Source organism: Mytilus trossulus, chromosome 8 (assembly GCF_036588685.1).
Source record: "Mytilus trossulus isolate FHL-02 chromosome 8, PNRI_Mtr1.1.1.hap1, whole genome shotgun sequence".
In the NCBI taxonomy this organism is placed as follows: domain Eukaryota; kingdom Metazoa; phylum Mollusca; class Bivalvia; order Mytilida; family Mytilidae; genus Mytilus; species Mytilus trossulus.
In genome coordinates this window covers 51,151,770-51,178,328 of record NC_086380.1, presented here as the reverse complement: position 1 = coordinate 51,178,328, position 26,559 = coordinate 51,151,770, and the positions used below count along the sequence as shown (strand labels likewise).

The 26,559-nt window shown below is 31.0% G+C and overlaps 1 protein-coding gene across 1 annotated transcript in view; it reads left to right on the top strand.

The window, feature by feature from the left end:
- LOC134727743 (ankyrin-1-like) overlaps positions 1–26,074 on the top strand; it is a 67,515-nt gene extending 41,441 nt beyond the window's left edge. Inside the window, exons 5-17 of the mRNA XM_063592130.1 lie at positions 732–833; positions 4,446–4,547; positions 6,843–6,944; positions 8,531–8,635; positions 11,848–12,012; positions 12,861–12,971; positions 15,119–15,220; positions 17,168–17,269; positions 17,990–18,091; positions 18,810–18,911; positions 20,694–20,795; positions 24,402–24,503; positions 25,967–26,074. Coding sequence (XP_063448200.1) covers positions 732–833; positions 4,446–4,547; positions 6,843–6,944; positions 8,531–8,635; positions 11,848–12,012; positions 12,861–12,971; positions 15,119–15,220; positions 17,168–17,269; positions 17,990–18,091; positions 18,810–18,911; positions 20,694–20,795; positions 24,402–24,503; positions 25,967–26,074 — 1,407 coding nt within the window. The remainder of the gene's footprint in view (positions 1–731; positions 834–4,445; positions 4,548–6,842; positions 6,945–8,530; positions 8,636–11,847; positions 12,013–12,860; positions 12,972–15,118; positions 15,221–17,167; positions 17,270–17,989; positions 18,092–18,809; positions 18,912–20,693; positions 20,796–24,401; positions 24,504–25,966) is intronic.
- The last annotated feature ends 485 nt before the right edge of the window (positions 26,075–26,559 follow it).

The window sequence follows — 26,559 nt, the reverse complement described above, 5'->3', positions numbered from 1 at the left end:
TGTTGATATACTAGTGGACAATTCTGGTACGATATCGAACCAATATCGACGAATAAAGATAGCATGAAAATACATACTGTCGATATCGAAACTTGTTTTGAATGTTAACTGGCAAGTGTAGATAATACTTTTGACTTTGAAATTTCCAAAATTGCTATGGAAGCGGCAAATATGTGTAAAATTCCAAAATGCTCCAAATGTTCTGTCAATTTTCTGAAAGATGTATAGCTAAGCATCTTTGTGCATTTACTGTTTGTAATTTTTGAAATGGCTGCCATTTAGTTGCAATGGGGGAATGTTAACATCCGCTATTTCATGCAATTGCAATTTTAGTTAATATTTTTTTTCACACTTTTTTGTGCAGCTTATATCTCAATGGAACTATACAATAATATTAACTAGCATGTGCAGATTTGCAATTGAAGAATGGCATTTTCCAGATAGCCGCCGTTACCATGGAAAAAGCATAGATGTCTAGTAAATCATTATGCTACAAACTCAATGAAACTTTACATTCATGTTGAATGGCATGTGTGGATGCCCTCTTCGACTTTAAAATTTTCAAAACAGCTGCCGTTACTATTGCAATGGAGGAACGAGGGTGCACTCTGTTATTGCTAGCAACTTCACATCTAGTTGATTTTGTTTTTTTATAATCAAAATATTTCTATATAGTCAATCATTCTTATACTTTTGTTATACTTTGAACATTGTAATCATTTTTCTTTCAGGACGGTAACACCCCTCTACACTTAGCCACATTTATGAAAAATCTCCAAATTGTGGAATTGCTATTAGAAAGAACAGATATAGATCCAAATACATTGAATGAGGTATGGAATGAAACACTCACAAATCGGTAATATGATGATGTATACTCCATTGCAACCACAACTATTTTGTATCTCATGTAACTATAGAAGGCAATTAGGAAAATTATCTCTAATCAGTTTCAACTGAATTAAGAATTATATCTTAATTTATGTTTCAATCTTTGTAAACATTTTCTTGATAATTAGTTAATGAATATATGTGTTTAGCCCACCTTGAACTATTTAAAAACAATTTTGCGAATGCGTGAAGAAACTGAGAGAGAGTGTATCAAAATCGTAAACATAAAATTTAAGGTGGCTCGTGGGTACAAAAATTTTAGCAAAAAATTAAACCTTAATTTTTACTTTACAAATTTTATTTATTACACTATTAGTTGTTGTTTTATGATATGGTACAAAAAATCCCCCAAAAGTTATTTGGTTTGGCCCCAGATGACTTTAAAAATTGAAAAAGCTCCAAATTATCTCCCTTTGGTGCAAAAATGCCATTTTTTTGCCTTAAATTTGAAATATCTGTTTTCACTCATCGGTGACCTATATTTTTTATTATTGTTTTCAAATAAGCTGTACATAAACTAAATAATTTAAATTTAAGCGATTTCTTATATTAGGTTATTTTTTTATTTCGATATTTGCTCTCTTTCTCCTATTAGTTTAACCGAAAAAAGGACATTAACAAAAATGTATGCTTCTTCCAGAGGCAGATTTTAGTTTAAATGAACGGTGATCCCATTTTTTTATTTCATTTTTCTTTTAAGTATATGATAAAGTTCATTTATGAAAAAATATAGCGAAATCCTATATTAGAAAAAAAAAAATGTATACCCAGGAGCCCCCTTAAAGGTAGGGTTTGCACATCAACTATTAAATGTCATAAGATTTGGCAATGCTATTTAAAAATCAATTCGGGGAACAAAGATCAAAATTTATGGGTCAACATAAATCCAACAACATCATGGCAAAACACGCAAAACGACAAAACCTATAACTATCTACAAAACACTACATAGACAATTAAAGTCAAGGTAAAATGGAACAAATTAGAAGCTGATGGTGATCTGAGGTGTTTTGAAAAGGTAAGCAGATCCTGCTCCACATGTGGCACCCGTCGTGTTGCTTATGTGATAACGATTCCTGTAAAAAGTGATGGCGTCCGTAAAATTTACGAAGGGAGATTTCAACTTCACCATTTTGAACTATTGGTTTAATAGCTTCCTTGTGAGCAGCAACCCTCTATCAAGAAAATCATGATAGCAAATGCAAGCACAGGCATATCGTATCAAATGGGAGATATATACCCCGTTTGCAGGTGCTGCTGGAATGCTGCTACTTAAAAAAGGAAAGTTAACAATTGGAAAGCTGAAATCATCTCTTTTGTCGTAAAGTTTTGTTTTCAACTGACCCTCATTGTCAATTTCTAGATGTAAGTCAAGATATGAAACCGACTTAACTGTATCTGTAGTATCCTTTATCTCTTGTTCGATGGGATAGATGCGTTCCACATAATCACCAAATATTGAATTATTTAGTGAAAGAACATCATCTATATAGCGGAAAGTAGAGTTAACGGATATTGCTAACTTCTTATCTTTCTCCCTAAGAAGTTCCTGCATGACGTCAGCCTCATAATAATAAAGAAACAAGTCGGCAAGTAGAGGAGCACAGTTTGTTCCCATTGGAATGCCGTCAGTCTGTTGAAAGTCACGTCCTCCGAACGTAACCAATATGTTGTCAGTCAAGAAATCAAGCATGTTGATAATATCAGTTTCAGAGAATTTTTTGTTTCTAATAGAGTGATCCTTTACAAAGTAGGATTTATCCCTCCCTAAGACAAGATCTTTTTTATGAAGCAAAGCAATACCAACTCTTTCAATTTGTCTTTTAGTTCGGAATGTGGAATACTTGTGTAAAGAGTAGAAAAGTCAAATATTTTAATACTGTTACAAGATGAAAGAGAGTTAGATTGTATGTACTCTAAACGATCTTTGGAGTTTTTAAGTATCCACATCTGATTCACGCCACCTCTAGAATAGGTAGTTTCACAATAGATTTGAGACCGTCTTTGATTGCTGATAAAATAGATGTCAATAATTTAGAAAGAGGTTTCGTGGAGCACTTGGAAGACCCAGCAATATACCGTTGTTTGTAAGGACACTTATGTCATGTGTGTAGTTTAGGTATCCAATACAGTGATGGAAGATCCAGTTCTTCATCTTTGGTTGAAATTCCAAAGAAACATAGAACAGACCTAAGATTATCCAGGATTTCCTCTTTGGTAATTGCGTGAGGGAATATGTTGAGTTTCCAAGTAAATTGTCAATACCTAATTCGTTTATCAAGCAGTTAATGTAATGACTTTTACACACAAAAACGATGTTATTTGGGGCTTTATCTGCGGGGACAACAACATATTTGTCATGTGTTTTGCAACAATTGGGTCTTTAAAGATTGACGTAGCATGGGCATTGATGGACCCATTCAGTTTCTTACTTCTGATTTGTTTCAACGACCTCACTGCCTTAATTCATTCGGAAAGAGTGTCTACGTCTTCCTTCTTGCGCTTAGCCCATTACCAGGCATAATCCTCGACTGAATCCATCAAAATTTTAAAGTTGTATTTCCAATTGATGGATTTAGGCTCACGATATTTCGAACCTTTCGATAACACATTTCGTAGAGAAGTGTTATTATTTGAGGTCACCGGAAATAACGTGGCCAGCAGGATTATATGTGAATTGGGAACTAGCACAAGTGCAATCAGGAGGTTTAGACTTGAAGTCTTCAATATCGAGATTTTGCAAAACGTGTTTGTAATTAGGGGCCAATACCATCTCATTTCCCTGAAAACTTAGTACCCGCATTTTAATTCTGTTTTATTTTTGTGAACATCAGGATGGATGGATTAACACAAAGTCTGAGATAATAGTCTATAATTTCTTAAATTGTAGTCAGCAACAGCATGAAGTACCAATATTCATTTTTGTTTTATAAGGTATTGCACCGGTATTAACATTTAGTTCTGTTGATCCCTCCTGAGGGATAATTTTGCATACACACAATAAACTGAGAGCTATAATAGTAGTCCAGTAAAAATGCCAATCATTCCTAAGTCTAAAATGGGCAGTATTTGTACTCGATGGTACTGAAGTTTACTCGACCATTCTGGATTGGTATGCGTTTGACTCGATATTTCTCGACTCTAGCCTGAACCAAATTAAACAGTCTGAACTTGTACTCGACTTTTAGCATGACCATACTGAAAAGGCTGAACTCTTATTAGACGAGGCTGGAAAAGTCTGAACTCATTCTGGACCTGTACTCAACCTAGAAAAGTCAAATAGGGAAAACAAGAAAAATGTATCATCGATATTTACATTTATTAATATGAGTAGGGACAGTAATTTTATCAACTCAAATACTAAATTAAATCCGATGTGAACAAACATTAAAGGTCAGTTGCCACACTTCAGACTTTGCTATTATTTAGAGAAAAAAATCCGAAATTATTGTATATTTTAACACTGTAAATGTTTTTCATATCAATTTTTGTCGTAAAACATATTTTTTCTCATGTTATACATGTTATATAATACTAATCAATTTATATTTCAGGACGGTAACTCTCCGTTACACTCAGCCGTTGCAGGTAGAGATATCGAAACCACCATGTTATTATTGAAAAGAACAGATATATTTCCAGACCAAACAGATAAGGTATGGAATGTATTTCTTACCTTGATTGTCAACCCTAATCACATAACCAAATAATTACATAAACAATAATCCTATAGTCTGGTTCAAAGGGTCCTGTCCACCTTAAAAACATTACAATTTTTTTACCGCTATGATTTAGATAATTAGACCTAGAGATTTCATTCGATAACTGTCAATCCATTCCATTTGATATTATTGTTATACTAACCGCCCCATTGATCATCATATACCGCCCACATTCCGATCCTTACGGAGATTTAACATTGTTCTGCCGGCAATTTTCAGTCTCCTGGTAACAACAGGTAATGGGTATTGTGTTTTTCACTTCGACAGTTTCCGTAAAATTCCCTCGACCAATCAGCGAAACCGTTTACTTCCATCTTCTTTGCGCAGTTTATGTATCAGACACGGTCAAATTAGAAAAAAAGTATGCATGTTCACATAAAGTTGCCATTCTCTCTCTCTCTATCTTTGATATTTGTACAGACAAACAAAAATAGGCGTTAAATGAATGTAAATAGTCAGACATTTATTTTCTCATATGCAACTTTTACAATGTAAATTTAATGCATGAAAAACAATAACATGAATAAGTATATTTAACATTTTTCTCGTCCCTTTAGTGGATAACCTGCAGGATAACGTTTACGTATATAATGATTGTATATGTTTTTAGACACTGTAACCCTCTCATTCCTAAATAATTATTAAACCCCTATTTGTACTTGATAAAATGCATATTTCCCGCAGATTCTGAATACACATTCCAGACCTATGCCTTAAGTGATATCTTTGACTTTGTAAACATTACGTTTACATAGTTGACATTTTAAAAACATTGTTATTTTATATACAAACTGTACCGTTAAAGTATATGCCGTCATTAAAAGGCTTGTTATTTCTGACGTTGATGTGTAAGACGTCGAAATAAAGTTACTTGCAACTACTTGAAAATACCCTTTTGTTAATATCGGTTTAAATAGTTAAAGTTTTATTGTTTGCTAAAGTCTTATGTCACTCTCTCAGATTTAAAAAAAAAAGGTTTCATTTTCGAAACAATATACATGTACTTTACGTAAATATTAACACTTGTGGTGTAAAAACTTGGAAGTCAAATATAAAGTGTCGAAGTCTTGAATATTTCCTTATAAAAAAATGCTGAGGTCAACAATATCTCTTGGTAAATGGAATATCGTATCAAAATCATTACACACGTAACTGAGAAATATGCCATGAATGAATAGATTCATTTTTACATATGATAGTTTTATCATTTTTGAGTTATTATAAAATGTTTTCACGTGTCACATATGCCATCAATCCATTGGGATAATCATTTTTTCAATAAAGTCCAATTATTCTTTCTATGCTATTACTTGAGACTTGTCAGTCGACAGCGTGGAGAACATTTTCATGCCGCAGGTCGGAAAATAAATAAGCCGGTGATAACAGGTGATACTTTAAAAACCTGACTGTTCAATTATCTAAATCTTTCAAAAACAATGCTCTACACATTGATTTTTTTCGGATTTCCATGTCTGGGTTAAAACAAATAGCAAAAAAATGTATCGAAATATCAGATGGGGACGATAATCTCGTATGTTTTTCTTACAGTCTCGACGTGGAATAAAATTTGCAAAACTTACAGAAAGTTTTACTAATCAGTTATAATGAATTGGACACTGTAATTTAGACGAAGTTGGGTGTAAAAAATATAAGAATAAGTAGTGTTTCTCAAATCAATTTCATTAAATAAACTTCAACTTTGTACTTTATTTGACCGTTTAAACATTTTTTGATTCAAGCGTCACTAATGAGTCTTTTTTATACGAATTGCGCGTCTGGCCTAAATATAAAATGTTAGTCCTAGTATTCATGATGAGTTTCTTATAAGGGTTACGCAGAACTCTGCAAACTGTATGTAATGTTAACTGAAAAAAACCTCTATTTATAAGCAGCATACAGAAAAACATTTGCGATAGAACATTTCGAGTATTACATTTTATGATAGGGACTTAATTTGACACATGACGTTTTACAATGTGGGGAATCGAAATACATCTCGCAATTGGATTGTTCTTATATACACAAGGTATTTATTTAATGGGTCATAATTGCTCAACTTTGTACTTGCTTGACGAAACGGGCGTCTGGTATAGTAAACTATAAGTCTGGTACCTTTGATAACTATTGATACACATCTTCAGTCTAATAGTAATTACGCTTTGTATGTCTGTCATTTTTATACCTTCGTACACTACTGTGATTATTGCTTTAAACTGAAACTGTTTTTAGGATGATGATACTCCCTTACACTTAGCTGTTAAAGGTGGATATCTCGACATAGTCAAATTGTTATTGGAAAGAACAGATATAAATCCAAACGAGGAATATAAGGTATGCAATGTAGTTTTAGTCAGTGTTGGAATCCTTTGCTAATATAGTTCAGATAACCATTAAATTCAAACCCTGCAGACGATGTTGCTAGTTAGATATATACACAACTTTGCAAAATACTTTAAAGATTGAAACGCGAAAAGATGTATTGAATTTAAAGAAGCCAAAATCCTACGACATAAATATTTTCCGCCTATGCACATGTAGCTGTTAGGGGGCTAGTTTGAAAGAATTAATTGTTCATTTCTGTGTCATTTAGGGTCTTGTGGAAAGTTTTCTTATTGGCAATTTATACCACATGTTTTCATTATTTATAGAGATAAGTTTTAGAAGAAGGTCGTTTTCTGTGTTTTGAACTTTCCGTTTAACATTTGTACAGATGAATTTATAATAATTTCATAAACATGATCCAATGTATGAACATTTGTTACTCCTGCTATGTTAAATACACTAAGTTAATATATGATTCAGTCGATATGGATATAGAAATGTATATAAATAAGGTGTTTACTTTTTAGTCATCTACATATCACATGGAATTCTGTCAAACTTTACACAGCAAGATAGTAAATCGATGTATATTCTTAAAGTATAGTTGTGAGTTTACTCATATAGTCATTTATTACAATTTTTCACATAATAAAAACGTTGAAGTTAATGAATTTAATATACTTAGTATAGGTTTTTCTTATGTCAGAATGTGTGGACAGTTAAATGGTGTCAAGCAATATTTTATAGTTAAATGTTGATTCCTTTTGTATATTGCCTTTATTGTTGTTTAGAGGGACTTGTAAGGGTTGTTCACAGGTGTACCAATTCACAAGAACTCTTTATATAATTGACCGTCACAATTGTTGGTATTTACCTATCATTTGTTTTCAAATCACTATCTTTGGGCGTTCCTGGTACAGATAAATCAACAATAGGGATTGACACATTGTATCGTTTACGTATGCTATTCAAATATAATAAAAAGAACAAAACGGGAAGTGCTTTTTTTGTCTGTATACTGTAGAACAGCATATACTATTTTCCTGAATTCTATTGATACAAACTATCTGATCAAAATTGATCAATGAGTGTAAAGCTCTAAATAGTCTACAAGCAATAACCCATGAACAAGTTTCATGTATATTGTATAAAGGTATAAACTTTTCTAAAGTTTGCTCTAAATTTAACATGTATAAAAACTTAAAAAATAGAAAAGATTTCAAATTTTTTTTTACAAACTAAATTGTAAGACTGTAGAAAAAACATCAGATTTTGTATTATTCATTTTTGAAAAATGGTTGTTTTATTTTCTCTAAGTTCAGTATTTTTGTGATTTTACCTTTTACACATGGCTTTAAGAATAAGGACTTGATTTGCAAGTGGTCTTGACCCTGTTTTATCTACTCAAGTTATTAACGTTATTCAAATTCACAGTTTCAGAGGAGTTTCGATTGATTAAAGCAGTCTCTATATGCATACGTTTACTTTGCGTTTAGTAAATTATAGGTTATTCATTGAAATCATCAAATTACTAATGTAAAGTCTGTCATTATCATCCCTTTGTATAATACGGTGATTACTGCAACTGTTTTCAGGAGGATGATGATACTTTCTTACACTTAGCTGTTAAAGGAGGATATATCGACATAGTCAAATTGTTATTAGAACAAACAGATATAGATCCAAACCAATTAAATGAGGTATGAAATGTAGTTGTAGTCAGTTTGTTAATCCTTTGTTTATTCAGCTCAGACAACCATTAAATTCAAACTCCACAGAATGTTGCTAGTAAAACATATACCCAACTTTTTAAAGTACTTAAGTCTTGAAACGCGAAAAGATGTACTGAAGCAAAACAAACCAAATGTTAGGATAAGAGTATCTTCCGTCTATTTCCATTTAGCTTTTAAAGGTGGAGTTTTAAAGAACTAGTTGTAAAATTCTGTGTCATTTGGTGTCTTGTGGAGAATTGTCTTGTTCGCAATCATGTCACACCTTCTCATTTTGATAGATATATTTTGTTTAGTAGTAGTCATTTTCTTTGTTATAAACTTTACATTTAGCATTTGTACAGATGTATCTATTATAATTTCAAATACACGATCCAATGTATGACACTTATGTTTCTCCTGCTATGTTACATACACAGACATTTATGAATGGAATTTAAGAATAAGTCGATGTGGATATGTATATGTATAAGGTATTTATTTTTTAGTTATGTTTACATCACACACTCTCAAACTTTACCAAGCCAGACAGATAATAAATTTTCATTCGTAAGAATAGTTATGTGTATAATCGTATTTGTCATTTATATGAAAATTTCATATTGTCAAAAACGTTATAGTTAATGAAGTTTAATATGTTTGTTTTAGTTATTTCTTAAGTCAGAATGTCTAGAGTTTATAGAGTGTAAAGGAAAATTCAATAGTAAAAAGTCGATATATTTTGTATGTTGCCTTTATTATAGTTTCTAGGTCTGTTTCTGAAATTAGTTTAAACATGTTTTTAACCCTCTATTCCACCATAACCAATATGAAATTATATTTTTTTTGGAAAAAAAAATTGAACGGCGAAATTATTTGATACTTCGTCCTATGTGACTTTTACATTGTTGACGTGAAACACGCAAAGCAGTGCATTTGGTTTTTAAATTTGAAAGATGCTTTGTGTTTTTTTGTTAATATTTTTTTGTTTTGAGATGTTGACACAGTGATGACTGCTGTACCCTTATTTTGCCTAGTTTACCTTTTATGCCTGTTTTGTTCACGCAACATTATAGACTATGAAGTTTAATATGTTTAGTTTAATGTTTTCTTAGGTCAGAATGACTGGAGATTTTTAAAGCGTGAAGGAAAATTTTATAGTTAAAAGTAGATTCATTTTGTATGTTGCCCTTATTGTCGTTGAAAGGGACTTGTAATGAGTGTTCACAGATTAACATAAGAATACATAAGAAGTCTGTATATATTTGAACGTTTTGGTCATAAATTTCTTCACATTTTCGATACTTAGCATACTTATCATTGACTTTCAAATTATTGGCTTCGATCGTTTCTGGTACAGATAAATCAACAAAAGGGATTGAAACATTGTATCGTTAACGTATGCCTTTAAAAAAGGGAACAAAACCTTAAATGAAGTTTCTTCATTGAATAAGGTTTACGAAATATATTGGCGGAATTTATTTTGGCGATTTTCTTCTATCCGCGAAAATAAGCGAAAATTATCATACCGCGAAAATAACCCGCTTTACGGTAAATTAATTGAAAAATCATACAATGTGTTTAAAGTTCTTAAAAGCCTACAAACGATAATCCATGAACAAGTTTTATATATATGTAAGCCTCAAATCTATGTCCGGCCTTAAATATATGTCCTTTCCCCAAATCTATGTCCTTTTTAATATTGCTTCATAGACTTTTCAAAACTATGTCCGGTATTGTCTAAAATCTATGTCATGTAGAGTCTCAAAACTATGTCCTGTATTGTCTCAAATCTATGTCCTTTATTTACTCAAATCTATGGCAATTTTTGGCTCCATTCTATGTCCTTTCATCGACGTAAAACATAACAAAACGTCATCAAGTATATGACGTCATTGCAAAAAAAGAATGATGGCGGAGCAGGACACTATTCCAAATGAAGGATACACTATATCAAATAAGCGCAAAACAGGTATTTCAAAGGATCCAAATCTAGAATCGTTTTGGGCGGATATGCCGTACATTGTACAGATTGCAAAAGCCAAAGAAGAACATCAAAATTGGGGAGCAAAGAAAATTGTTGACGAATTGAAAGTGGCGTTTTAGGACAGAATGGTAAAACAGTTTTTGTCGCTTTACTTTTATGATCAAGAATCGAAATGTATCTACAAAAAATCTCAAGACTTGAATAGCAATCATAGAAAATGTTTAGACAAAGAGCAACTAATTCACAGAATTAACAAAAACCACAATAAAGACCATAGAAAATATGAAGCAATTTGTGACTGTTTAAGAAGTACAGTATTTCCTGTCGTTAGAGAAAACATCAATGTACTATTTTAATTAAACGTGAACTGCCAGTGCTGTAACAATGCAGTAGAAATTCCCAAAACAACAGTTTTAAGGCGCCCAATTCCTGCAACTTATGCTAACAGTCGTTGGCAAATAGACTTAAAGAAAATGCCACTAGTCAGAGGTTACAACTACATTTGCAACATAGTAGATTGTTTTTCTCGCTTGGCATTTGGTGGCTCATTAAAAGGAAAATTTGCGAAAGATGTAGCAGAACTAACTTTAAAATATGTATATCTGTATGGTCCGCCAAGAATATTACAGAGTGACAACGGCAAAGAATTTACCAATGTAAACTTGGCTGATGTTGTTTCAATCTTTAAGACCAGGCAGATACATGGACGTTCCTGTCATCCACAAAGCCAAGGATGCGTAGAACGCTTTAACAGAAGACTTACTGAATATTTTAGAAAATAGATGTCGTTAGAAAAAGACTGGCCTTCAAAATTGCTAGAATTTTATTACAACTACAACAACAGGGTACACAAAAGTACAAAGCCTTCTACACCATATCAACTTTACTTTAAAAGACCCAACTTTGCACCACCTATTGATGAACAGGTAACTATAAACTTAGCTTACTGTTTTATTTTAACATATATGGCGAATTAAAAAGCGGAAATATAAAAAAAAAACACAAACAAAACACAACACAAACAAAGTAACACACACACATCTTGTGAAACTATATGAAAGTTTAACACTAAATTCATTCTATTTCATTCATAAATTATTCTAAAATATTATAAAATGCCAAAGTGATACATGTACTGTATGTAAACATGACGTATACATCTATCGTAGCGTCGGTGAAAATATTACGTGCAATAAAACCGTTTCTATTTTTATAGGTTCCATTTGTGCTCCTAACTGAAGATGAAAGAAAGTTCCTAGCACAGGCACACTTAGATGTAGAGAATGAAGAAGAAGAGATTAGTGAAATAGTACCTGAAAGTAACATAAATGAAGATGAAAATGGAAATTTGGAGATGTTGAAAAACATAAATGACAGAGATGTAACGTTTGAAGGTAATAATACAAGTCTTTATTTACTCCAATAGAAATCTGAAAGTTTTACTTTTTAAGGCCCTGCTATCAGTTAAACACATTTATTTTTAAAATATTTTTTTTTGAGAAAAAAAAATGTAAATAGATATAGGAAGATGTGGTGTGAGTGCCAATGAGACAACTCTCCATCCAAATAACAATTTAAAAAAAACAACATTATATGTCAATGTACGGCCTTCAACACGGAGCCTTGGCTCACACTGAACAACAAGCTATAAAGGGCCCCTAAATTACTAGTATAAAATCATTCAAACGGGAAAACCAACGGTCTTATCTATATAAAAAAAATACATATTTAAAATTTACTGTGTTATCATGTTAATATTCTAAATGTTTGCGTTAAATTTGCCACTGGACGTTAGACAACTATCGACTGTACTGTTTAATTTGTTTGTGTAAACTTATTTCTATTAAAGAAGCAATGGATATTGTGTCGGAACCTAATGAAGAACACCAATAAGTTCAGGAGATAAACAAAAGGAGGCAGTTGGAAAATTATCCTATAGTTACAGAAACCGGAGAAACATACTTCACTACGGAAACAAATGATATTGCACATTTATAAGTCGTAAGTAATGTTTTAGTATGATAGAATATTTCTGCTACTTTGCACATGTGTGCATAGTGTATGTGTGTTTGAAAAAAAAGTTATACGCTAATTTAAAAAAGAATTACGTTCATCCGTTTTACACGTTTTCACCTTTAAATCAATTAAAACAAATCGAAATGAAAAAAATCATGTAAAATTAATGATGTTTATTTTTTTTCCCACATATTTTACTTTATGTACTTTCAGATGCAAAAATATCGGACCCATGGAAGGATGGAAGGTGCAAGTCCGTATTACAAGGAACTTTACAAAAGGCGCTTTGGAAATGATAGCAACGATAAAGAAAATGCTATTCCTGTAGGTCATACATGTAGATATGTAAATAAAAATATCAAATGTTAATTTAAAATTATTTTGTTTTCTTATCCTTTCACTTTTTATGTATCTATTCATGCTCAGTGCCAATGTGGTTTATAAGACAAAAGTAATGTTAATATTTTATTTATTAATACAAATGGTTTTAAGTTGCTTTATAATTTGTTTTTTTAGACTGGAGGAAAATCTGTTATGAATAGTGGGCTGATGGATTATTTTCAAAAACGTCAACTAGAGATATATCCTCTTGAACTGTTTTCTGACAATTATCAGGATATCTTCACTCATACGTTTGCGGAGTATTTGCAATTCAAAACAAATCCAGATATGAACAAAGGGTCGGCAGTGTTTACATCCGGTTTCTGGAGAGAAGGAATATGCCAAAACATAAAGAATGATTTCTCTCGGGGAAATATTTTTGTTATTAAAGACATAATTACAAGTTTTACATTTGAACAAAATAGATATTAGCTCAGACCAAACAATCGATATATGCTCTATTGTGATTCACAAATATTTTAATTAAAAATATAGAGCACGTAACTTTTATTTTTATCAATTCAGAATGATTTTATTGATATTTAAAGTAATATATAATAGATAATAGTGGTATAAATGTCAATTTAACAGCAATATGAGAGAATTAAGAGACAATTGAAGTACGCTGAAGTTGCATATAAATAGACATTCTTTAAAAAAAATATGTGTAGTTTAATTCTTGAAGACGGCATACAATAATAACACACACATGATTTTAATCACAAACATGGAGAAATTACTTTATAAACCAAAAATCATACGAGACCGTACTTTAAAAACAATATTTTAAATCAGGGACTTTCTTAGTCCATGTTTAAATGCAAGCAAAATAATATAGCTAGATTTACTTATACTTGAGCTCTTGTACACACATGGAAAACACATACCAACAATTAATATTGAACTATGGGAAATGACTTAATAAAAAAAAAACCTATAAGGCCGAAATTATTAGACGGGCATAAATTTGTGCATGGCTATAAAAGAATTAAACATTACACAGTTTTAAAGCCTTTTTTTTTATAACGAACATAGATTTGAGAAAAACGTAACAATTCAAAATCGGCCAGAGATTTGAGGCCGAATTATTTTTTTAAGGACATAGATTTGCGAATGACGTCATGATTAAAAATCGGCCACAGATTTGAGGTCGAATAATTTTTATATACATAGATTAGCGATTGACGTCAGGATAGGGCATAGATTTGAGAAACGGACACAGATTTGAGGTCGTACATAGATCTGTTATCAAGGTCTTTACTTATACAAAGTTTGACCCTAAATTTAACATGTATAAAAGCTTGAAAAAAAGAACAGATTTCAATTCTTTTTTGAAAACTTAAATGTTAAGACTGTTGAAAAACAATCAGATTATTTTATTAATCATATTTAAACTATTGTTTTATTTTCAGTCATATTATATTCTAAATTAAACAGTAATACCACTGTAAAAATGTTTGAAAATTTCAATTCTATAATGCTCTTTCTTAATCACTTACGTTACATTTATAGGCATGTTGTAAATAAGTTTCTTAACTTTGAATATCAGACTGGTTTTTAACTTCATTTCTAAATACTCACTTTCATTCTTGGGATTTTTTCTTGCAACATTGGATGGTTCAATACCGATATAGCATTACCTTAACACATAACTTTTAAATTAAAAGAAGATTTATTTCAAAATTGTATTTAAACACTTTTATTTGTGATCCCCGTTTATTTAACTGTGGCCAACGAAAGTAGATCTTTTAGGTCCTTTATATTCAACGCTTTTCCGTAACAACGGTCAGCATTTGAACATTTAAATTTGATGACGGGATTTTTAATTTTATACATGGCTTCTTAACAAACGAGGACTCGATTTGCAAGTCCCTTGACCTTGTTTTATATTATCACGCTACATTTTATTAACGTAATTCAAATTAACAGTTTCGAAGAAATTGCTGTGTATTAAAATGGTCTTTTTATGCATACGTTCACTTTGTGTTTAGTTAGCTATAAGTTGTTCATTGATATCATAACATTTTTTGTGTAAAGGCTGTCGTTTGCTTACCATTGTATAATACTGCGATTATTGAAACTGTTTTCAGGATGCTGATACCGCCTTACACTTAGCTGTTGAAGGTGGATATCTAGACATAGTCAAATTGTTATTAGAACAAACAGATATAGATCCAAACAAAGTAAACGAGGTATGATATGTAGTTCTAGTCAGTATTGAAATCAATTTTAAACCAGCTAAGACAACAATCAAATTCAAACCCTGTTGACGATGTTGCTATAATATACATGTATCTACCCAATTTTGCAACTTTCTATAATATTGAAATGGCAAAACAAATAAAATGCTTAAACATACTCGCTTTTGGTTTCTTGAACTTTGCTTATGATGCCACATATGGAGCAGGAGCTGCTTACCCTTTCGGATCACCTAAGCTGAACCCAAAGTTTTGATAGGGTTCTCGTTGCTGAATCTTTTGGGTTCTATATTGTGTCGTGTTTAGTATTATTTGTCTGTTTGTCTTTAATTTTTTTGTCAGTTTATGTTTGACCTATGAGTTTGAATTTCTTGTGGTATCTTTCGCCCTTCTTGTATTTAGGGATCAGGTAGTGATTTAATCAGTAATGTCTCAGATTTTGATGAAAAAATACATAAATTATCTAAATAACATGTTATAATAAAAAAGTACGTTTCAAAAAGATTCGGTTGCTATGGAAACAGAAACATATGAATATTACAAAGCAACAAGTAATGACCTTTAAGATAAAATCCCCAATGTTTACTGTTTCAATTAGTACAATGGCATATTACATTATAATCGTGGTACCTTTGATAACAATTAAACATACATAAATTTTGGTATTTTATACTTTGCTGTTAAGTGTCGGTTTGCTTAGGATGCCACAAATAAAATACCTTTGATAACAATTGAGCATACCTACATGTTGGTATATTAAACTTTGCTGTTAAGTGTCAGTTTGCTTAGGATGCCACAAGTGCTGCATAATCTGCTTACCCTTTCGGAGCACCTCCGATCGCCCCCAAAGTGTTTGTAGGGTTCTTGTTGCTGAGACATTTGTGTTCTATTTTTTTGATCGTTTTTACTGTTATTTGTTTGTTTGTCTTTCACTTTTTTGGCCATATCTTTATCAGTTTACGTTTGACCTATGAGTTTGAATGTCCCTGTGGTATTGTTCGCCCCTCTTTTATTTAGGGATCAGGTAGTGACTAAAACATGAATGTCTCAGATATTGATGAACAATTGCAAAAATCATCTAAATTACATGTTATAAAGAAAAAGTACGTTCCAATAAGATGCGGTTGCTATGGAAACAGAGCCATATGAATATTTCAAAGCAACACGTAATGAAGGTTAACATATAATCAACAATTTTTCACTGTTTCCATTTGACATGTTTATATTTTTTTCGTTCGGAGTTTTGGGTTAATATAATCCGTTCATCCTATTGCGACTCTTCAAAATTCAAGAGTCTATCCTAAATTGAGGTTGATTATTATGGATCCCAAATACCGTTTCGATTTTTTACAGCACTGCATATATATTTATTGCGAAATCCGGATACGGTGTAGCAATTTTTGCTCCTTGTGTTCTCGGTATACAATCTTGTTAGCAAATTTATTGTTTTTTGTTTGGAATTGAATTGATTATCAAGATCTATTTTGTTACATCTGTTGATCTGTTTATTTGTCAATCACCGTGGCAGTAAGCAGCGTCTAAGAACAACCGTTGTTCGACAAGCTAGTCAAATATGTTTTTTTCGAGTTGACAGTTTCAGAGGAATTTCGATTTATTAAAGTCGTCTATATATGCATAATTTTAATTTGTGTTTTGTAAGTTGTAGGTTTTTATTGAAATCATCAAAATATTTATGTAAAGTCTGTCATTACCATACCTTTGTGTAATACTCTGAGTATTGCAACTGTTTTCAGTATGATGACGTAATTCAAATTAACAGTTTCAGAGGAATTGCGATTTATTAAAACAGTTACGTTATGCATACGTTCACTTTGTGTTTAGTTAGCTATAAGTGGTTTATTGATATCATCACATTTTTTGTATAAAGGCTGTCGATTTCTTATCTTTGTATAATACTGTGATTATTGCAACTGTTTTCAGTTTGAAGATACTCTCTTACACTTAGCTGTTGAAAATGGATATCTAGACATAGTCAAATTGTTATTAGAAAGAACAGATATAGATCCAAACAAAGTAAATAAGGTATGATATGTAGTACTAGTCAGTATTGAAATTCTTTTTTTCATGTTCAACCATTAAATCCAAACCCTGTTGACGATGTTTCTATGAAAATATGTACACAACTTCGCAACATACTATAATATTGAAATGTCAAAAGATGCTATGAAGCAAAACAAGTAAAAAAGCTTAAACATACATATATTTTGGTTTATTTTACTTTGCTGTTAAGTGTCAGTTTGCTCAGGATGAAACATGTGGAGCAGGATCGACATTTAGAGAATTGATCATAATATGTTGATCTGTATATTTGTCAATCACCGTGGCAATCAGCTAGGTCTTAGAACAACCGTTGTTCGACATGCTAGTCAAATATGTTTTTTTTTGGAGTTGACAGTTTCAGAGGAATTTTGATTTATTAAAGTCGTCTATATATGCATAATTTTAATTTGTGTTTTGTAAGTTGTAGGTTTTTATTGAAATCATCAAAATATTTATATAAAGTTTGTCATTATCATACCTTTGTGTAAAACTCTGAATATTGCAACTGTTTTCAGTATGATGACGTAATTCAAATTAATAGTTTCAGAGGAATTGCGATTTATTAAAACAGCTACGTTATGCATACGTTCACTTTGTGTTTAGTTAGCTATAAGTGGTTTATTGATATCATCACATTTTTTGTATAAAGGCTGTCGTTTTCTTATCTTTGTATAATACTGGGATTATTGCAACTGTTTTCAGTTTGAAGATACTCTCTTACACTTAGCTGTTGAAAATGGATATCTAGACATAGTCAAATTGTTATTAGAAGAAACAGATATAGATCCAAACAAAGTAAATAAGGTATGATATGTAGTACTAGTCAGTATTGAAATTCTTTTTTTCATGTTCAACCATTAAATCCAAACCCTGTTGACGATGTTGGTAGTAAAATAGGTACACGACTTTGCAACATACTATTATATTGAAATGTCAAAAGATGCTATGAAGCAAAACAAGTAAAAAAGCTTAAACGTACATATATTTTGGTTTATTTTACTTTGCTGTTAAGTGTAAGTTTGCTCAAGATGAAACATGTGGAGCAGGATCGACATTTAGAGGATTGATCATAATATGTTGATCTGTTTATTTGTCAATCACCGTGGCAGTAAGCAGGGTCTAAGAACAACCGTTGTTCGACATGCAGGTCAAATATGTTTTTTTCGAGCTGACAGTTTCAGAGGAATTTTGATTTATTAAAGTCGTCTATATATGCATAATTTTAATTTGTGTTTTGTAAGTTGTAGGTTTTTATTGAAATCATTAGATTATTTATGTAAAGTCTGTCTTTATCATACCTCTGTGTAATACTCTGAATATTGAAACTGTTTTCAGTATAATGACGTAATTCAAATTAACAGTTTCAGAGGAATTGCGATTTATTAAAACAGTTACGTTATGCATACGTTCACTTTGTGTTTAGTTAGCTATAAGTGGTTTATTGATATGATTATTTTTTTTGTGTAAAGGCTGTCGTTTTCTTATCTTTGAATAATACTGTGATTATTGCAATTGTTTTCAGCATGAATATACTCTCTTACACTTAGCTGTTAAAAATGGATATCTAGCCATAGTCAAATTGTTATTAGAAAGAACAGATATAGATCCAAACAAAGTAAATAAGGTATGATATGTAGTACTAGTCAGTATTGAAATCCTTCTTTTTCATGTTCAACCATTAAATTCAAACCCTGTTGACGATGTTTCTAGGAAAATATGTACACAACTTCGGAGCATACTATAATATTGAAATATCAGAAGATGCTATGAAGCAAAACAAGTAAAAAAGCTTAAACATACATATATTTTGGTTTATTTTACTTTGCTGTTAATTAACTCATCATAAATACCAGGACTACATTTTGTATGTACGCCAGACTCATGTTTCTTCTATAAAAGTGTCAGTTTGTTCAGGTTAAAACATGTGGAGCAGGATCTACATTTATAGGATTGATCATAATATGTTGATCTGTTTATTTGTCAATCACCGTGGCAATCAGCTGGGTCTAAGAACATCCTTTGATCGACATGCTAGTCAAACATGTTTTTGTCATGTTAACAGTTTCAGAGGAATTTTGATTTATTAAAGTCGTCTATATATGCATACTTTTAATTTGTGTTTAGTAAGTTGTAGGTTATTTATTGAAATCATCAAATTATTTATGTAAAGTGTGTCAGTATCATAACTTTGTGAAATACTCTGAATATTGCAATTGTTTTCAGTATGTTGACGTAATTGGAATTAACAGTTTCAGAGGAATTGCGATTAATCAAAACAGTTACTTTATGAATACGTTCACTTTGTGTTTAGTTAGCTATAAGTTGTTCATTGATATCATCATTTTTTTGTGTAATGGCTGTCGTTTTTATATTTTATACCTTTGTATAATTCTGTTAGTATTGCAACTCTTTTCAGTATGAAGATACTCTCTTACAATCTTTCGACCTATGAGTTTGAATATCCCTGTGGTATCGTTGGCCCTTCTTTTGTTTAGGGATCAGGTAGTGACTAAAACATTAATGTCTAAGATTTTGATAATTATTTTTTTGCATAAATCATCTAAATAACATGTAATAAAGAAACACTACGTTTCAATAAGATGCGATTGCTATGGAAACAGAGCTGTATGAATATTACAAAGCAACAGGTAATGAAGGTTTACATATAATCAATAATTTTTCACTGTTTCCCTTAGACATGTTTATATTTTTTTCGTTCGGGGTTTCTTGTTAATATAATCCATTCAACCTATTGTGACTCTTCAAAATTCAAGACTCTATCCTAAATTGAGGTTGATTATTATGCATCCCAAATACCGTTTCGATTTCTTACAGCACTGCATATACATTTGTTGCGAAATTTGGATACAGTATACCAATATTTGCGCCCTCATGTTTTCAGCAAGTTTTTTGCCTTCTGTTTGATATTGAATGTATAATTAAGATCCTTTTCGTTACATCTGTTGATCTGTTTATTTGGCAATCGCAATGGCAGTCAGCAGAGTCTAAGAACATCCGTTGTTCGAAATGCTAGTCAAATGTGTTATTTAAATTAACAGTTTCAGAGGAATGGAGTTTATCAAAGCAGACTCTATATGCAAACGTTTATTTTGCGATTATTAAGTTATAGGTTATTCATTGAAATCATCAAATTGTTTATGTAAAGTCTGTCATTATCATACGTTTGTATAATACTGTGATTATTGCAAGTGTTTTCAGTATGATGACGTAAATTAAATTAACAGTTTCAAAGGAATTGCGATTTATTAAAACAGTCACGGTATGCATACGTTCACTTTGTGTTTAGTTAGCTATAAGTTGTTCATTGATATCATCACATTTTTTGTGTAAAGGCTTCCGTTTTAATACCTTCGAATAATACTGTGATTATTGCAACTGTGTTCAGTGTGATGATACTCCCTTACAATTAGCTGTTGAAGGTGAATATCTAGACATAGTCAAATTGTTATTAAAAAGAACAGATATAGATCCAAACACAGTAAATGAGGTATGATATGTAGTTCTAGTCAGTATTGAAATCCTTTTGTATTCAGCTTAGAAAACCATCAAATGCAAACCCTGTTGACGATGTTGCTAGTAAAATAGGAACACAACTTTGCAATATGCTATGATATTGAAATGTCATAAGATGCTATGAAAGAAAACAAGTAAAAAAGCTTAAACATACATATATTTTGGTTTATTTGACTTGCTGTGAAGTGTCAGTTTGCTTAGGATGAAACATGTGGAGCAGGATTTACATTTATAGGATTGATCATAATATGTTGTTAATATATTGATGAATCAAAGTTCAATTATAAAATAAAAACACAAACAGATTTTTGTTTAAATACTAGAATCCTAAACTTTCGTATATATTAATGTTCATATATCAAACGATTTTCATGCAGACATTGTGTTGGAAACCACAGAGAAATGCAATCAAGATTAATGAAGGAAAAGTATACACAAATGTAGTGGCCATTTAATAAAATGAGTAGCCGTTGGTTATTTAAAGATGCTCACCACATCTTTGAGTTTTTTTTTTAAATAGACAAAAAAAGTTGCAGTCACTCCTAAGAAATTTCCATTTAAAGAGGTAAATCATGAAAAAACGTTGAAGACGCCATAGTCAAATGTCAATTTTATTATACTAGAAAGACTGCCTCAAGCCTTGAAATCTTCCTTTATACTGACACATATGGACATATTCACCCTCAGATCTATGACAAACAGGACAATTTCAACTTCCCAATTATAAACTCCAATTTTTCAGCAGTAACATACCCCATCATATTGTGTTCACTTATCTCAGTTTATACGTTATGCTCGTGCATGTTCTCAATTCTCAGTTGATAAGTTATGCTCGTGCATGTTCATCTTCTCATTTGATATGTTATGCTCATACATGTTCACACTTTACGGACTAAAAACACAGGATTGTGCTCCATTATGAGATGGAAATATTAAAAATTTCATTCCATAAATTTTATGGACACCATCACGAATTGGTTGATCCAAACAATGTGTCTAATCTAACTAAGGACATGTTTTCACGTCTGAGATTGTGGTTTACAATTTAAGTCGTCTGTTTTCTGTGAGTACTGAACCTTACCTATTTCCGAACATGACTGTTTTGCTGAGTGTGAATTCGCATTGCTATAACACATTTCTCGTTTTTTGTTTATCCAGCGTTCATATATTTAGTTACGAAGTCTTTTTGAATTTCTGATCGAATATTGTTTTGTCAAGGTGGTTAGGAAGAAAGATCGATATAGTTAGTTGCACAATTAATAACACCATTCTATATCACTATTCTTGTTAGTATTATCAAGATTTACTTACAAAAGTAAATTAACTTAATTTGGACACTGTTTGATACTTGTCTCATCCACAACCATGCAAAAGTTCCTTATTTATATTTTGTGATGCACTTAAATGCACTAAAAAGTGTAGGTCATATTGAAATTTGTTTTCAAAAGAAAAAGAAAATAACATATCATTGCATTTATTAATTCTAACCGTTTTAATTAATTACTGGGCAAAATAAAAATATTTTATGCCTATTCAGAAAAAGCTGAATCCAAATTACATGCATATTCATCTTATTTCCTAATGCGAATTCTGATTATTGCGATACTCAACCAATCTCAACATTTTCCCCAGCATTCAAATTGTTCAGGTCGTTTGATATTTATCACGACTTCATATCTTGTCTGTTTTTGCGATTGAGGATATTTTCGCAAGGTCAAATATGTCAATTGTAATTTCTTCATGAACAGAAGCTAAGCTGTCGTCGTTCGATACTGAAATGTTGGTTAATTTGAAGACACGCTCTTTCATTATCAAATACATTATCCAATGTATGAACAGTTTGTTACTCCTGGTATAGTATATACACTAAATAAATATGAGAATAAGTCGATATGGATATTGATATGGATATAAATATACATAGTGTGTTGACTTTTTAGCCATAAACATATCACATGGAATTATATCAAACTTTACACAGCAAAATAGTAACTCAATTTCGATTCTTAAAGAATAGTTTTGTGTTAAACCATAATTGTCATTTACATCAAATGTTTTCACATAATACAAACGTTATAGTTTATGAAGTTTGGTTTGTTTAGTATAGTCAGAATGTTTGGAGATTAAAAAGGCGTCCAGGAAAATTTAATAGTTAAAAGTAAATTCCCTTTGTATGTTGCCTTTATTGTTGTTGAGAGGGACTTGAAATGACTGTTAACAGATGAACTAATACATGAGAAGTCTGTATATATTTTAAAGTGTTTATCATAAATCTCTTCACATTTTCCGGTACTTACTTATCATTGGCTTTCAAATATCTGGCGTTGATATTTTGAATCATTTGATAATTTAACTCAGAAAACCATCAAATTCAAACATCGCAGAATATTGCTGGTAACATATATACCCACCATTTAAACGTACTCAAATCTTGAAACGCAAAAAGATGTATTGAAGCAAAACAAGCTAAAATGCTTCGACTTAAATATGTAGCGCCTATGTACATACATCTGTTAAGAGTTTAGTTTAAAGGAAATTGTCACCTTATTGCCAATCATATTACATGTTCTCATTTGTTTTTATAATGATACGTTGCAGTAGAAGGTTGTTTTCTTTGATTATGTACTTTCCGTATATTTGTACAGATGAGTCAATTTAAATACATGATCCAATGTATGAATATTTTGATACTCTTGTATTGTATATACACAAAGTATATATGAGAATAAGTCGATGCGGGTATATATATATATATATGTATAATGTGTTTACGTTTTTGTTCTGTAGATATGAAGTGTCATACCTTTAAACTTTATACATTAATTTCGATTCTTAGAAGTCCCAATTTCGAGGTTAAGTGATTTGTTTAATCACAATTGTCTTTTATCTAAATAATTTTACATAACAAAAACGTTATAGTTTATGAAGTTTAAAATGTTAAGTTAAAATTTTCATAAAGTAAGGATGTCTGGAGATTTAAAAGGTGTTAAGAAATATTGTTTAGTTAAGTATTGATTCCATTTGTATGTTGCCTTTATTGTTGGTACGAGGTACTTGTAGGGGGTGTTTAAATACGAACCAATATATAAGAAGTCTTTATATAATTGACCGTTTTGGACATAAATCTATTCAAATTTTTGGTATTTATTTATCATCGACTTTCAAATAATTGGCTTTGAGCGTTCCTGGTACAGATAAATTAACAATTATAGGGATTGACACGCTGTATCGTTAACGTATATTTTGTCAAAACCAATACAGAGAACCCAACGGGAAATGTAGTTTTTCTCTGTATACTGTAGAACAGCATAAATCAATTTACCGTCTTATATTAATAACAAAAGTCTGATGACAATTGATCAATTTGTATAAAGTTTCATATACAACATGTATACCATTAAAGGGTTTACCTATCAAAAATTTTGCTTTAAACTTTCATTTATAAAAGGTTGAAAAAGGAACAGATTTCAATTCTATTTTTGAAAACTAAAATGTTAAGACTGTTGAAAACATCACATTTTTAGTCTGTCATTATCAAACCTTTGCATAATACTGTATTTATTGCAACTAACTGTTTCAGGATGATCATACTCTCTTACAATTAGCTGTTAAAGGGGGATATATCGACGTCGTCAAATTGTTATTAGAACAAACAACTATAGATCCAAACAAAGTAAATAAGGTATGGAATGTAATTAAAGTCAATACTTTAGAGATGTGTTTTTTTCGCTCTTTAACTTGTTCGTTAAGACGTAACATATATATATAACAAATATATTAATTTAGTGTATTTAGGGTTGTATTCTCTGACTTTTCAGTCTCGTTTACTCTCGTTGAAATCTCGTATTGAATTATTTTTAAAACGTTTGATACAAGTGGAAAATATCCATGAATTTTAAAAATATTATGATTAAACATAACTCTGTGAAAAAATTGTGTTATAACAATGACTGGTTTCTGAGTAGTTTTTTTTACCAGTTTTCAAATGTTACGACCAATTAAGTCAGTATTTCAGCAAAAATTTTGAGAAAATGGATGAGGGATTAAAAAAAATGATTTTAAAAGAATCATGTACATCACATATCAATTTGGTCTTTTCACATTTCATGTATACGTATTTTTCAGTCATTTATAACTAAAAAATTGAAATAATATGCATTTTGTTCCTAAATCTGAGAAAAATAACAAAAATACAAAATTGACAGCATGGGATATTTTACACAAAAAGAGTCAAAATGTGATAAAACTTTCTTATATTAATACCTACCTATAGTTTGTTGAAGTAAATTTTATTCAGATTGGTCCACTTTATCTTTATAGAAAATATGAGAAAAAGTTTAATTGTGAAACTGTGAATTTTTTCAAGATAATAGTCTAAAAATAGGTCAAAATCGATGAAAAAATGGGGAATTCATCAAAACCGGGCATTTTCGAAGGGCCGTAGCAAAGAAAGAAGTGCACCACCATAAGATTTTTTCTTCACCAATTATTTTATTACAGTGTAATAAACCAAAAAATCATGTTAAAAAAAAGTTTTATTCTAGAAATGTTTGGCTCCTCAGAGGTGTACATCCTTAATTAATCTTATTTGTGATACCCTTTGATTAAAATGTGACCAGCGACAGTATATTGCTTCGATCCGTGCTTTTTTTAGCGTTCGCTATAGATCACTTCGACCATTACATTTTATGACATGGACTGAATTTTACATTTGTCTTCTGACAATTGGGGGTGGACAAAAATACACCTGGCAATGAGAGAATGTTTTATATACACATTTACGTAAATCTAAATGCACATTTTCAGTCTCAGAGTAATAACGATTTGAAAAAGGTTTTTAAATAGATAATTTAAAGCGTGCATTCTTGGTTACGGTTTTTCATTGACATTATCAAAAAGTAAAATCACAAAAATATCGACCTCTGAGGATAATTCAAAACGGAAAGTAGTCCGTTATCAAATATGAAAACCAAAAACTAAAACACATCAAACGAATGGATGACAACTGTCATATTCCTGACTGTGTACAGGCATTTTCTTATGTAGAAAATGGTTGATCAAACCTGGATTTTAATCAGAATATTTTGTAAAGTCTGTCATCTTTAGACCTTAGTATAATACTGTGATTATTGCAACTGTTTTCAGGATGCTAATACTCCATTACACTTAGCTGTGGAAGGTGGATATCTTGACATAGTCAAATTGTTATTAGAAAGATCAGATACAGATCCAAACAAAGCAAATAAGGTATGAAATGTAGGTCTTGTTAGTGTAGGAATCCTTTGTTTATATAACTCAGACAACCATCGAATTGAAACCATTCAGACGATGTTGGTAGTAAAATATGTACACAACTTTGCAACATACTTTAATATTGAAACGGCAAAAGATAACCAATCTTGAATTCAAGTAAAATTATTTTTCTATGACTGTGCCAATTTTTTGCCGTGTACCATGTATTGAAATCAAAGTCTTTTAATCAACGAATTTTTCCTATTCTGTCACCACACTATTTAATTAATTACTCAGCAAAAAAAGAAATTCATGTTTGCATTTTTAGAAAAAGCTGCATCCAATTACATGTTTTTTTTATCTTATTTCCTGATAAGAATTCCTATTTTTGCAATTATCAACCAGTCTCAATATTCGATTTTTTTCCAGTATTCAAACTGTTCAGGTCATGCTGTATTGATCACGATTTCATATAATGTCTGTCATCCAGATTGATTATATTTTCG